Source organism: Canis lupus, chromosome 1 (assembly GCF_048164855.1).
Source record: "Canis lupus baileyi chromosome 1, mCanLup2.hap1, whole genome shotgun sequence".
Lineage (NCBI taxonomy): Eukaryota > Metazoa > Chordata > Mammalia > Carnivora > Canidae > Canis > Canis lupus.
The window spans coordinates 67,101,131-67,114,086 of record NC_132838.1 but is presented as its reverse complement, the minus strand read 5'-3'; the positions used below and the strand labels follow the sequence as shown (position 1 = coordinate 67,114,086).

Genomic DNA, 12,956 nt, shown 5'->3' with positions numbered 1-12,956 from the left:
TGCAATACCCAACTGCAAACTTACACAACAGCAAATGCATGAGTGACTAAAGCATTCATAGTACAGTACAATTTATGCCTTTCACAAAGCAGCCTGAATCCAATATATGAATTAACTACTAGTTTTGGGTCACAGTGTTAAGTCACAAAATATGTACATTTACTTTGAGAAATTGTAGAATAGATATTAGGCTAAAGACAACATATAATATGGTTTGGGTAGTCTGCATAGACATAAAAAAATGAATCATGATATTTACAACCCAAGGGGCCTCTGATTCATAAATCATTATCTAAAATGTAATCCAGAGAATAAGTGTGGCTTGTGACTACATACATATGTGAGTAAAGGTCAAGACAATGGCAGATCTCCAAGCTAAATTACTCTCTAAAAACAGAGGATGGATCTGCAAGTATCAGGTTTTCTCTGTCAGCTGAAGTCTACCAATAAAAATCCAGCCCCTGTTCTGACTACCTGCTAGAGATACAAGAGTATTATTTGAAAATATTTATCATATTTAAAATTAATTTTAATTGAAGTGCAGTTAACAAATAGTGTTACATTAGCTTGAATGGGCAATTATAAAATAATCCAAGAGTAACCAAGTATTTCTAATATGCGACATTATTTATTAGTTCTATAGAAATTCAAGAATCCCATTCAAGAATGGGAGAATTTGGTGTAAACTAATGTAATAATATTCCTGAAATATGAACAGTGACAATACTAGTTAACATTTACTGGTAGATCACAAGTGCCAGGCACATAGTAATTATCACTGATAATTTGTGATGATTAGCACATGTCCCATGCATGGCAATAAGAATTATCTTCATCATTTTATAATAATAGACATCACATAAATTAGGTACATGAAGTCAACAATATATGTTCCATATATAGATAAATGAATGAATGAGTGGGAAAAATACAGAGGCTCAGAAAGCTTAAATAACTTGCCTAAGTTCACATGACAGAAGAATTTGAAACTTAAGGTGAGCCTTAAGGGTTGCTTTTGAACAGAAAAGGAAGACAGACATGCTAAGTATGGAAAATAGCAGGAAGAAAAGTACACAAGCAGAATGAGCCCTAGATGCTAAAAGGGCAAAGAGGCAATCCGTCCAAGAAGGAAGGGAGTATGTGTGGCGAAATATTAGAAGTACATTTTGGTATAGGATGGGGACAGTGCAATTCTTTGAAGCCTAGGAAGAAAAGTTTGGACATGATGCAGTGATTGTAAGCAGAGTAATATGAGGAAAATTTTGCTTAATAAAGGTATAAACAGGCTGCATTAAACAGTGTGGATTGGGCAGAAAGAACCTATTTGATATAGGACGAATTTGCAATAGTCTAAACAGAATTATGTTCTGGATTTTGGTATTGATTACACAGAAAATTTTTAAAAAGACAAGGCTAAGAAATATTTTGAAAGAAAAAAATGGAGAAGAGAAGGGAAAGAGAAGGGAAAAGATTAAGCAATGAAGAATCTAGTGTTAAGTCATTAAAAAGACAGATATAGAACATAGTTTTCTTCAGTAAAAGAAAAATAAAATAAAACTCAATACCATTTGGACAAGAGAGAAAAAAGTCACATGAAGTTTTAGTTGATAGTGTTACCTCCAGATGTACATAGTATGTGCCTCGGTGAAAAGATCAGACTAGGATATAAAATCAGCCTTCATTTTTTTTTAAGTCCTGGTATGAAAAAGAGTTATGTGGGAAAAATATAAAAAGGAGACTTGATGTAAGAGAGGATCCAAATTCAAGTTCTGATTGGAAATTTAACTTAAATAAAGTCATTTACCATCCCAAACTGAGTTACTCCATGTTTTAAGTGGAGAAAATAGTATCTACTTCACAGTATTTTAAGCATACAAAATGAAAGGGTCCTGCAAACTGTAAAGCTATATAAAGATACCTTTATATAGTTAAAGTCTTGAGAATCAGAGGACAGATATTTTAAGCTATGTATTTCTTAAGGACTTTGAAATTGAGACTTTAGCCTTCTTCCCTTGATTGAAGATGCACATGGTACTGTGCTACAGAATGGACAATTCAATTACAGAATTAAAATGTCAGTTGGCCTGTCTCCTCCTGAAACACAGTAAAAATAATACTGAAGCCTTTCTAAATTCTGACAAAAACCTTTGAATAGTCATCTTTGGGGTTAGCTTAATTGAATAAATATAATTTTAACTAACAAAGAATAAACTTCGAGTTCAAAAGTACTTTTTATGGCAAATTTACATAAGTAGAGAAGCATCTTGACATTGCTCATTCTTATTCTTTATTAGTAGTCTTCAACCTTGAAATTGCTAATACTAAATTATGAAATGACACATTTAAGCACATTGACTACTTGATTTAAGCATGCATGATAATAAATTCTTGGTTTTTATTAGACTTTTTAAGTTACTAATTACACTGAAATAAATAATACTACCTTAGGGAAAAAACCTGAAATATTGATGACTGAACAGAGTACAAGTTCTTAGAGAAGCAGGACCAGATACATTTTATGTCCATAGACTCTGTAATATCATTATTTTATTTGTAAAGATTAATCTGAAAAACTATTTTTATCCAATTTATCCACGTAAGTTGAATGGGACCTGTGGATATTGGTATTCCTTAAGGAAATTACAATTCAAGTGTGGGTACATGATGACAAACCATCTGATACACGTGCTAAATAAGTTGTGATTATACTTTGCTTTTTTTTGCCTTAATTTTTGTAGCCTAGTCGAGGTCTGAGCTATTCACGATAGATGGCACAGATACCACATTTCCATTTTCAAAAAGTATGTAAAGGATCGTATGGAAATTATCCCAAGTCCCTTCAATATGCTTGGGCCTCCCCGGATAGGAAGCAGGTCCTGTTTCATCTTCGCATACCTAGCACCTTGGACAGTGCCGGGCGCTGGGCTAGCGCTTCCCTGTTCTGGAGCAGGTGAGTGTGGAGGTTTTTGTCGTGATACAGTATTTGCCTTACAGATCGCTAGAGCTCCTAATTACCAGGGCTTAAACATCTTTTTATTCTGCTGTAATCACGTTGCTTGTATGCAAACTACTCCTCAACTGTGTTTATTTCATTTTTAAAGCAAGATGTCACGCTCAGAACATAAAATCTTTCACACTAAAACTCATGTCTGCATAAAAAAAAAAAAACTTAGTTCAATATATTGACCTCCTTTTATCGACGAAACTACATACTAATTTGAGAAAATCTTAAAACAAAACAAAACAAAAATACCCTTTCTAAAGTAGTGTTTACTTGTATTCTCATCTTGAAGTTCACCCAGGAAATTCTTTGAGACACAAGGAAGATCCTCCTACCACCCCCCTTAAAAAAAAAAAAAAAAAAAAAAAACTGGAAGGAAAAAGAATTTTGCAGTCGCATTTTTTAAATTTTACTGTGGAACAGTATGGATTGGCGTCCCTTGTAGAGGCATAGGTTCTGCTTTCCTTCGTTTGCGCCCCACCCCCTCCCCTGGCACCGCCGCCCCCAGCCCCGCAGGGCGGCCTCGGAGCGGCCCCGCCAGGCCCTTTGTCCGCGGGGCGGGGGGGGGGGGGGGGGCGGGGCAGCGGCGCCGGCTGACTCCGCCCGGGCTGCGGGGCGGGGGGGCGCGTGGGCAGCTCCCGGGATCAAAGTGAGCGAACAAAGACGAGGCGAGCAGCCCCCCGCCCGCTCCCCGCCGCCGCCCCGGGAGCGCGCGTCACGCCCGGAACCGGCTGCTGGGATACGCCCCCCTCCCGGGCCCCCGCCACCCCCCGCCCCCGCCCCCACCCAAGGGCGCTCAGCCGCCCGGGACCCAGCTCTGCCGAGCGAGACCCACGCTTCGGGAGTCCTCGGCCCAGCGGGGGCCCCTCCGCATCTCGGGCGTGGCTGCGGCCTCCGGGCCCCTCCCCCTCCCCGGACCCGCCCCGCCCTGCTCCCCAGCGCCCCGACCCAGCCCGGGCGGGTGAGGTCGGTCCTGCAGGCGCGCGCCCCGCCGGGTACCCGGGGTCCGCCCGGCTGCTCCATCCCAGGCCCCTCTCCCTGCTCCCCTGCGATCCCCCCGCCCCCCATCCCCAGCCCGGGCGGGTGAGGTCGGCCCCGCAGGCGCGCGCCCGGCCGGGTACCCGGGGGCCGCCCGGCTGCTCCATCCCAGGCCCTCCCCGGCCCCGCCCTGCTCCCCTGCGATCCCGCCCCCACCTGCTCCCCTGAGGTCCGCCCCCCAGGCGCGCGCCCCCCCCACCCCGGGCAGCGCCGGGCACCGCTCGGTACCCCAGGCCCGGGGGCCGCAGCGCCTGCACGTTCGCGCCTTTGTCTGCAGAAAGCGAGTGGGCGCGGAGCTAGGGCGAGAGGCCGAGCGCGCCCCAAGTCCTGCTCGGCCGGCCGCAGAGTCGCTCGCCCTCCTCCGGAGTCACACTCCTCCTTGCCTTTCCGAGACGTCAAGGGGAAGCCCGAGGCCGCCGGCGGATCCGGAGGGAAGCGCTGCTGACTTGCACCAACTTGCAATCGCCGCGTCCGCCGAGAAGTGAGCAGTTCTTCGGGATTCCTAGAGGGAGGGTGTGCGCCGTGGGGAGGGTCGGTGGGCAGGTGGAGCGGGAGGTCGAAATGGTTGCTCTGTGTCCGTGCGGGGTTGCTTGGCCTGGCGGGTCCTACGGGGGATGCCTTGAAGGGGCCCAGCATCCTGTCACTTTGTGAGAACCACGTGACAGCCCCGGTCCCTTGGACTCCTGGGGTACAGCTGCCTGGGGGCCGGGGCAAACGGTGTCAGGTGTTCTCAGCTCCGGAGTGCTTATGCCTGATTCAAACCAAAACTAAGGTTGCATTGGCGATGCAGCTGGCTTAGGCGGTCCACGCTGGTGTGACCCAGGCTGTGCAACTAGGCCACGAGTCCTAGGCGCGTGTGGCTCTGGAGAACGTGCAGAAAATAAGTTGGTGAATTGACTTTCCCCCCTTAGTGGCTTCTTTGTTTACTAGTATTTTTCAAACTGAGTCGGAGGGAGATCCTGAAAAGACAAAGGCAGGTGGAGAAGGACGCTTCCGGGAGTATTTCTTCATAAAATGAGGGCTGGCTTGCTGCATGTTCACTAAGTTATGATACTTAAAAATACACAGTAACAGGAATAATGCTGGTGACATGACTGGCAAACCTCCTCTCCTGATGGGAGGCATTTTTTTTTTTTTTTTAAAGCACAACTTTCTGCATAGTCATAGCTTTTCAGTGCTTTAGGGAGGGATGATAGCTGTAAGGAAAAAAGCACCAAACTGACTAGCTGGCTGGCCAGGTGGCTGGATCACGAGGAAGAAGAACCCAGGAGGCAATGGCTTGCCACTTTCCAGATTTTAAAAGCTGGTGATGGATTTATCTTGGAAAAAATACACAATAGAGGCTTATCTTGCCACCATGCGGGAGGATGCACCAGGTTTCCGGGAGCATGCTCATTCTGTCTTAGAATTTGGCTCCACGGGAGGAACTGGGCACTTTAAGAGTACAACTTAACCAATCATATAAACTTTTCCCATGCCATATGCCATGTAATAAGGTGTTTGAGAGTGAAAATATTTTCTACCGGGCAATTACCCTTAACACTGAAATGACTTACCAGAACTATAAAATTTGGATAAGTGCAGAAGTCAGCACCCTATACTTTAAGAAATTGTGCAGATAAACTTCTCCAAATGTGATCTTTTTTAAATTATTTACCAAAGCTTGGATTTCAGGTTACTAGTAACTAAACCATATAGATGATTCTGAATACCATCACTTTCTTGAAACTGAACCTGACTTAAAGTCATTCATTACTTTTATTGTAGTCCTAGTCTAAAGGAAAATGGGTGCATTTCTCATACCAAGAACAACAATTAAGAGTTAGAGCTGAGGAAAGGACCATGTATGCACAGCAGATTTCCTCTAGGAACCTACCTCATAACTCTTTTCCCCTCGTTGAGAATAGTAATTAAATAAAACGTTCTCTACTGGACTAGGCTTTAAAATGTGGATTGAATAAGGAGGAAAACCAAAGTTGAAAAAGCAGGGTGGTCAACTCCAGCATGTGGACCTCTCCTTTTCCTTCTGAAGCTTCTTCCTGACTTTATCCCCTCATCTTTTTTTTTGTTTGTTTTTGCTTTTGCTTTTAAATCTCCCTTCCCATCCATTCCGTTCTGACCCATATCTCACCACTGCCAGAACCTGTTACCTTGAGAATGTTAGGTTCAGCTGCTTTCGGATCATCATCATTTTCCTGAGATGGAGCGAGAGGGAGATGGTGCCTCCCTGGGCAGAATGAGAATCGACTATTCTGCATCCTATTTCTAAACTCAAGGCTTCTAACTGAGCGCTTTTCCCATCTTTTTGTTCCACCCCTCCCCCCACCCCAGGCTTCTCTTTTATGGGGCAATCACCCTTTGCTCTGTAACCATGCAGACATGTGTGTGCTTCCCTTTTGTTTCTAGCCCAGATTAGAAAGGAAGGTTGGCGGACTTGCGGAGGGCAGAGGATGATCTGGTGACGGACCATTCAAAACCTCATCCGTAGACCCCTCCCAGACTGCCATGAGTCAGCCACCAACGGGGGGCGCTGGCCCTGCTGCAGCCACAGCTTCTGCCGCCAGCTCTGCCACGGAGGCTCGACTGCACCCAGAGGGCAGCAGCCGAAAACAGCAGCGTGCTCAATCACCTGCCAGACTCAGGGACAATTCGGCCCGACAGACGACCGCGACCACCCGGTCCCCCGTGGGGGCCGGCACGAAGCTCAATTCGGTTCGGCAGCTGCAGCTGCAACAGCAGCAGCAGCAGCAGCAGCAGGGCAGCAAGCCCGGGAGCCGCTCTGGGCCTCCGCCCGGCGGCCGAGGAGGAGGAGGAGGAGGAGGAGGAGGAGGAGGAGGAGGAGGAGGCGGAGGCGGGGCGGAGAAGGCTGCGCCCCTGGCGCCCAAAGGGGCCGCGCCGGGAGCTGTCCACCCCGCGGCTGGTGCTGAAGCGGCCCCCGCGGCGACCCTGGCCCCGGTGGGCGGTAGGAGGCCTGGCCCGTCGGAGGAGCCATCCCGGGAGCTAGAGCCCGTGTCCGCCAGACTCGGGGAACCCCCTCCACTCGGGGAAGGAGGAGGAGGGGGTGCGGAAGGAGGAGGAGCCGGCGGCGGCTCCGGGGAGAGGGAGGGGGGCGCTCCGCAGCCGCCGCCGCCCAGGGGCTGGCGAGGGCGCGGCGTGCGCGCTCAGCAGAGGGGCGCCGGCGGCGGGGAGGGGGCCCCCCCTTCTCCATCCGCGTCCGCGGGCAGAGCCGCGGGCCCCGGCGGCAGGAACCCCGGAAGCGGGGCAGTGGGGGGCGGCGGCGGCGGCGGCGGGGGGGGCTACTGGAAGGAAGGATGCCTGCAGTCTGAGCTCATCCAGTTCCATCTCAAGAAGGAGCGGGCGGCGGCGGCGGCGGCGGCGGCCAAGAACGGCGGCCGCGGCTCCCCGGGGGCCGGCGCCCCTGCCCCTTGCGAGCCTCCCGCCGCCCCCGCCGTGTCCCCGATGGCGGCGGCCGCCGAGGGCCCCCAGCAGAGCGCCGAGGGCAGCGCCGGCGGAGGGGGCATGCAGGCGGCCGCGCCTCCGGCGTCGCAGCCGCACCCGCAGCAGCTCCAGGAGCAGGAGGAGATGCAGGAGGAGATGGAGAAGCTGCGGGAGGAGAACGAGACTCTCAAGGTGAGAAGTGGGGGGGCGCGTGGGGGAGGGGAGGCGGGGGCCTGGGAGGGTTAGGGCGTGTCCGCGAGGGTGACGGGCTGTGCACCTGCTAGGGAGCCTTGCGGAGGGAAGGGGCGCGCGGGGCGGGGGGTGGCTCCTAGGCCTCTCCTAGATCTAAAGCAGCCCAAGATTAGCAGCCTTAGGTTTGCATTTAAATCCAGACCTGGGCCTTCGTTTCTCTAATTACGATGGCTTGTCCCACTTTTTCACGGACAGGGGCAGCGTAGGGGAGCTGGGGGAGGCCCGTTCTTCCAGTTGCTTCTTCATTCAGCTCCGTCGCTCCTGCCTTACGGAGGGGGGCAATAAGACGGAATCTGGAGTCGGGATGGGGTGTCTGCGGTGCGCGCCCCCGGGGGTGGGGAGCCAGGGTAATTCCGACCCGCGGCCTGTCCCCGCCTCAGAACGAGATCGACGAGCTGAGGACCGAGATGGACGAGATGAGGGACACTTTCTTCGAGGAGGATGCCTGTCAACTGCAGGAAATGCGCCACGAGTTGGAGAGAGCCAACAAAAACTGCCGGATCCTGCAGTACCGCCTCCGCAAAGCCGAGCGCAAAAGGCTCCGCTACGCGCAGACCGGGGAGATCGACGGGGAGCTGTTGCGCAGCCTGGAGCAGGACCTCAAGGTGCGCGGGGGGCGCGGGGGGCGCGGGGGGCGCGAGGCCGGGCGGCCGTGGGACCTGCGCGGGGAACGGCCTTCGCTGCTCACCCGCAAACACGCGGAGTTTCGCAGCGCTGAGCGCAAACTAGCAGGTTCTGGGCGGGAGAAAGGGAAGGGGGGGCGTGCTGAAGGCTCTCGTGTCGGGGCAAGGCCCTGCCGGGAGCGAGCTCGGGGGCTTTCTTGGGGTGACTCCGGTAGCGCAGGCCCTGGCGCTGGTTGCTCTCTGGCCTCCAGACGCTGCCCTCCAAGTAAGGGCCTGGGGGAGAGCAGCTCCGTGCAGACTCCTGGAGGGAGAGGAATTGGAGCCCAGAATAGGAACAGCTTTGGGAAGATCTTCCAGTTCAGGTGTCTGGCTGCAAGGCCCCCCTAACCCTCTGCTTCCAGGACTCCCTCCTACCTTGCTAACTCCCTGAAGGGAAATCTGTCCAACTTGCTGCTCTTTTGGGAGAAGGAAAAAGCAAGTGCAGTATTTATTTATTTTATTTATTTATTTATTTATTTATTTATTTATTTATTTATTTATTATATACATAGAGAGAGAGAGAGGCAGAGACACAGACAGGGGGAGAAGCAGGCTCCATGCAGGGAGTCAGACGTCGGACTCGATCCCGGGACTCCAGGATCGCACCCTGGGCCAAAGGCAGGCGCTAAACCGTTGAGCCACCCAGGGATCCCCCCAAAAAACTCATTCTTAATGTGAAGCTGTTCCTTTAGAATTTGCCCCCAGTGGAAAAATTGTAACCTTGAAGTGCTTTTTTTTTTTCCAGTCGGTGTGGTCTGTTCAGTTCAGATGGACTGTAGGCAGATTCACTGACAATGCAAACCCAAAGTTATCTTCATTACCTTTGGACAACCAAACATCATTTTAATTATTTTAACTTCATCAAGATACGAAAATCAAGTGTAATTATCCTATATTTGTTTTAAAGAAAACTGCGAGTAAGCATCTAGTGAAAGTCATTATATTACCGTTTATTTCCTTTCCTAACATTTGTTGAGTGTGTGCTCACTATGCCCCAGGCCCCACGGCAAGCATTTTTTATATGTATTAACAGTGAGTTATCTATCTAAATGTTAGCTCAAGACAAAAGAATAAATAAGGCACCTATGAGTTTGGGATTATTGATAGCATCATCTTGTATAGAAGCTGAACCTTTTACAGAAGTTCAGTGCGCAGTCCCCAGCCCTGGAAATCTGCTAATAGGTGACCAGACTGTCTCCACACCCCATATAAAACCACTGCCTATGTCCTGAGCCACTACATAATACTACACCAAAGGGTGTTGTTCCAAACCCTAAAATTTCTAAGATGATCTTAAAGCAAAAGGCAAAAATGTACACTGTAATTAAAACAAATAAAACTTAATCTCAAGGACTGACATGTTTCCTGAAAGTAAGCACATGACATCGTAGGATCAAAATTCAAGTCCCATACCTCATCTATGAAAACTTTGCTTTCTAGTCTTGAAACTGAGTGATAATGGAAATGTATAGTTTTGTTATAGAATTAGAGGAGATATGTGAAATGTCTCTACCCATGAATAAACACAATTGAACACTATGGTGAAGGGAACAGAAAGCCAGACTACCTGACCACTTGTTAGCTGTGTGACCTTGAGCACATTAATTACTTCATATCTCCGAGACTTATTTTCCTCATCTATAAAGTACAACAATAATAGTCCCTATATCATGGGATTGTTGTGAGGGTTAAATAATTTAAATTTACAAGTAAAGCATCTAGATAGATTATTGGTATATGGTGAAAACTATTTGTGTACTGACTCTTAGTAGTTTTGGAGGGTTTTTTGGTTCTTAGAGGTTTTAATGTGAATATAACTTTAGCTCATTCATTGTATTAATTACACATTATTGTTAAAACACCTTAATTTAGGTTGCAAAGGATGTATCTGTGAGACTTCACCACGAATTGGAAAATGTGGAGGAAAAGAGAACAACAACAGAAGATGAAAATGAAAAACTGAGGCAACAGCTCATAGAAGTTGAGATTGCAAAGCAAGCTTTACAGAATGAACTGGAAAAAATGAAGGAGGTTAGTATTTGATTATCTCGTGGTATGCTACATACATACTTAGTTCTTTAGAAAAGAATCCCCAGACCTGTATGACTGTTGAAATAATTCTGTGGGTTTTTTTTAATGATTATAGAATAATTTGTTGTTCTCACCCAAAGTACTGACACATGATTTCATACTAAATTAATAAGTAACAAAGAAAACTGACCTCAGCTCTGCCTCTAACTTGATATATATGAGCTCTGACTGAGGTTTCATCCTGTCATCTAAATTTATGTTAAAGAGGGGCCCCTGAGTGGCACAGTCGTTTGAGCTGCCAACTCTTGGCTCCAGTCATGATCTCAGGGCTGTGAGATCGAGCCCTACATCAGGCTCCATGCTCAGCCTGGAGTCTGCTGGGGTTTCTCCCTCTCCATCTGCCCCTAACCCCCTCAAATAAATAAATAAATCTTTTTAAAAAATAAATAAATCTTTAAAAATAAATTTATGTTAAAGAAACTACACAGCTATACCAAACACAAAGGATGTCAAGAGTATGAAGGACTAAGCATTATGTTAAGAAGAAGAGCTAGTCTTGGGATTACTACTTAGTTCATAGAATCACAGTCTTTTAGGATGAAAAGGCCACAAAAAACCATCCGATTGAATCGCATCGAATTGAATCAGATCTAATCTTTGCGTGAACCCTCCTTATGACAGAACCCCCAAATGACTTAAAGTTTAGAACATCATCAATGACTAACCTTTAAGATCTTTGGCAGTAGCCAGTTCTGCAACAGCATAGCTCTGTTTAAAGGTCTTCTTTGTCTTGAGTTGAAATCTATTTCATTGTCACTGTGACCAATTCATCTTTAGTTCTTACCCTTTCGGGTAGAAGAGTCAAGAGTCCTCTTCCACGTCAGGTATTTGAAATTTCTACCATGTTTCCCCTAAATTTTCTCAAAGAACAAAATTAGTGTCAAAATAATTGAAGGAGAAAAGAAACAGAAAAGATTGATCAAGAAGTAATTAGCTTTGTGATAAGTACCAATTTGAATTAAAATAATATTCTTCAAAACTGCCTGGGAATATACAGTGCAACTGATGAAAATTATTATTGAAAATTAGCAAATACACACATGGTCCTCTGGACATCTGCCTATGCTTAAATATGCAAAACTTAAATGAAAATCCTAATCTTTTCCATGGACTTTCCAATATCTTTCCAAAGATATTGCACCTTTCATTGCTGTGCTTATCTTAAAATGGTATAAAAATATATTTACCATATAACAGAGAAAATATCAAGTCTGATTAAGACTATACGTCAGGAATTTGTGTTAAGTGGTGTTAGTGGGGTAAACTATTTTGTGATCTAAGTTTCTACTTACTATATTTTAAACATTTTTAACATGACAATTTAGGGCAAAACCATTTTCATGATATGTAATTCTTGGCTAATACCTAAGAATGGCTGTGTCCTTGGCAGGAAAACATGAAAAATGGGAGCCATGTGACTATTTTCACCAGTAACTAACTGGGTGACTCAAAAGGTTTCTAACTTGCCTCAGTTTACACAGTTGTAAAAATATTATTCTAATGAATCTCAACATCTTCTGCAGCTAGCATGACTTTTATCATGAAATCCAGGACATTGTCTTTAAAGAATAGCACAAATTTTTTTTTTACTAAGGTTAAGAGATTAACTATGGGATTATGTAAATATGTTTCTTAAACAATAATGTACAGTTGAAATGTGTCCAAAAAATGGAGGCTTAGTTTCCAGGAAAAAAAATGGAATAGGTAGCTCTGTTAGTTTGGGAGGGCTGCTATAACAAAGTACCACCAACTGGGTGGTGTAAATAATAGACATTTCTTTTCTCACAGTTCTGGAAGCTGGAAGTCTAAAGTCAAGGTGTAGTTAGTGTTTCCTCCCAATGAAGGCAGGATCTGTTCCAGGCCTCTCCTCTGGCCTTATACATGGCTATCATCATATTCACATTGCATTCTCCCTATTGATGCCTATCTCCAAATTTCCCCTACCACAGACACCAGTCATTGTAGATTAGAACCTACCTAATCGTAGGTTTTACATTGTAGATTGACTGTCTCTGTAAAGACCCTATCTCCAAAAACAGTCACATTCTGTAGTACTTGGGGTAATGACTTCAACATGTGAGAATCGAGGGGACACAATTCATCCTACATCATAGCAATTAAACACCTTCTTATAGACAAGCAAAGAGAAAGTTCATTGTCGGTTCCATTAGACTCCACTCCATGTTCATACCTCACTTGCCTTCTCCCATATTCCTTGTTTATACGATTAAGAACATTCAAGTCAAAACAAACTTCATTTGACTACCAGGAATAAAAGAGAAATGCTTTGTGATGTGGTATCATGTGACTGTTTTTTACATGAAGATCTGCAAAGTTGGATTTAAGAATGGCATAAGAACTTTCTGATTTCATTCTGTGTCCAGAAAGGGGGAAAATCCCTGTAGACTGTCTATCCACTAGCCATATAGATGGGTCCTCTTCCATTGTAAAATAAAAGCCAGAAAATCTGGCTA

General features: G+C 46.4%; 1 protein-coding gene across 1 annotated transcript in view; it reads left to right on the top strand.

Annotated features, from left to right (window-relative positions):
• The first annotated feature begins 4,247 nt into the window (after nucleotides 1-4,247).
• MTCL3 (MTCL family member 3) overlaps nucleotides 4,248-12,956 on the top strand; it is a 45,977-nt gene continuing 37,268 nt past the window's right edge. The window contains exons 1-4 of the mRNA XM_072833520.1: nucleotides 4,248-4,520; nucleotides 6,446-7,669; nucleotides 8,110-8,334; nucleotides 10,264-10,422. Of these exons, the coding sequence (XP_072689621.1) occupies nucleotides 6,545-7,669; nucleotides 8,110-8,334; nucleotides 10,264-10,422 (1,509 nt within the window). The 5' untranslated portion in view covers nucleotides 4,248-4,520; nucleotides 6,446-6,544. The remainder of the gene's footprint in view (nucleotides 4,521-6,445; nucleotides 7,670-8,109; nucleotides 8,335-10,263; nucleotides 10,423-12,956) is intronic.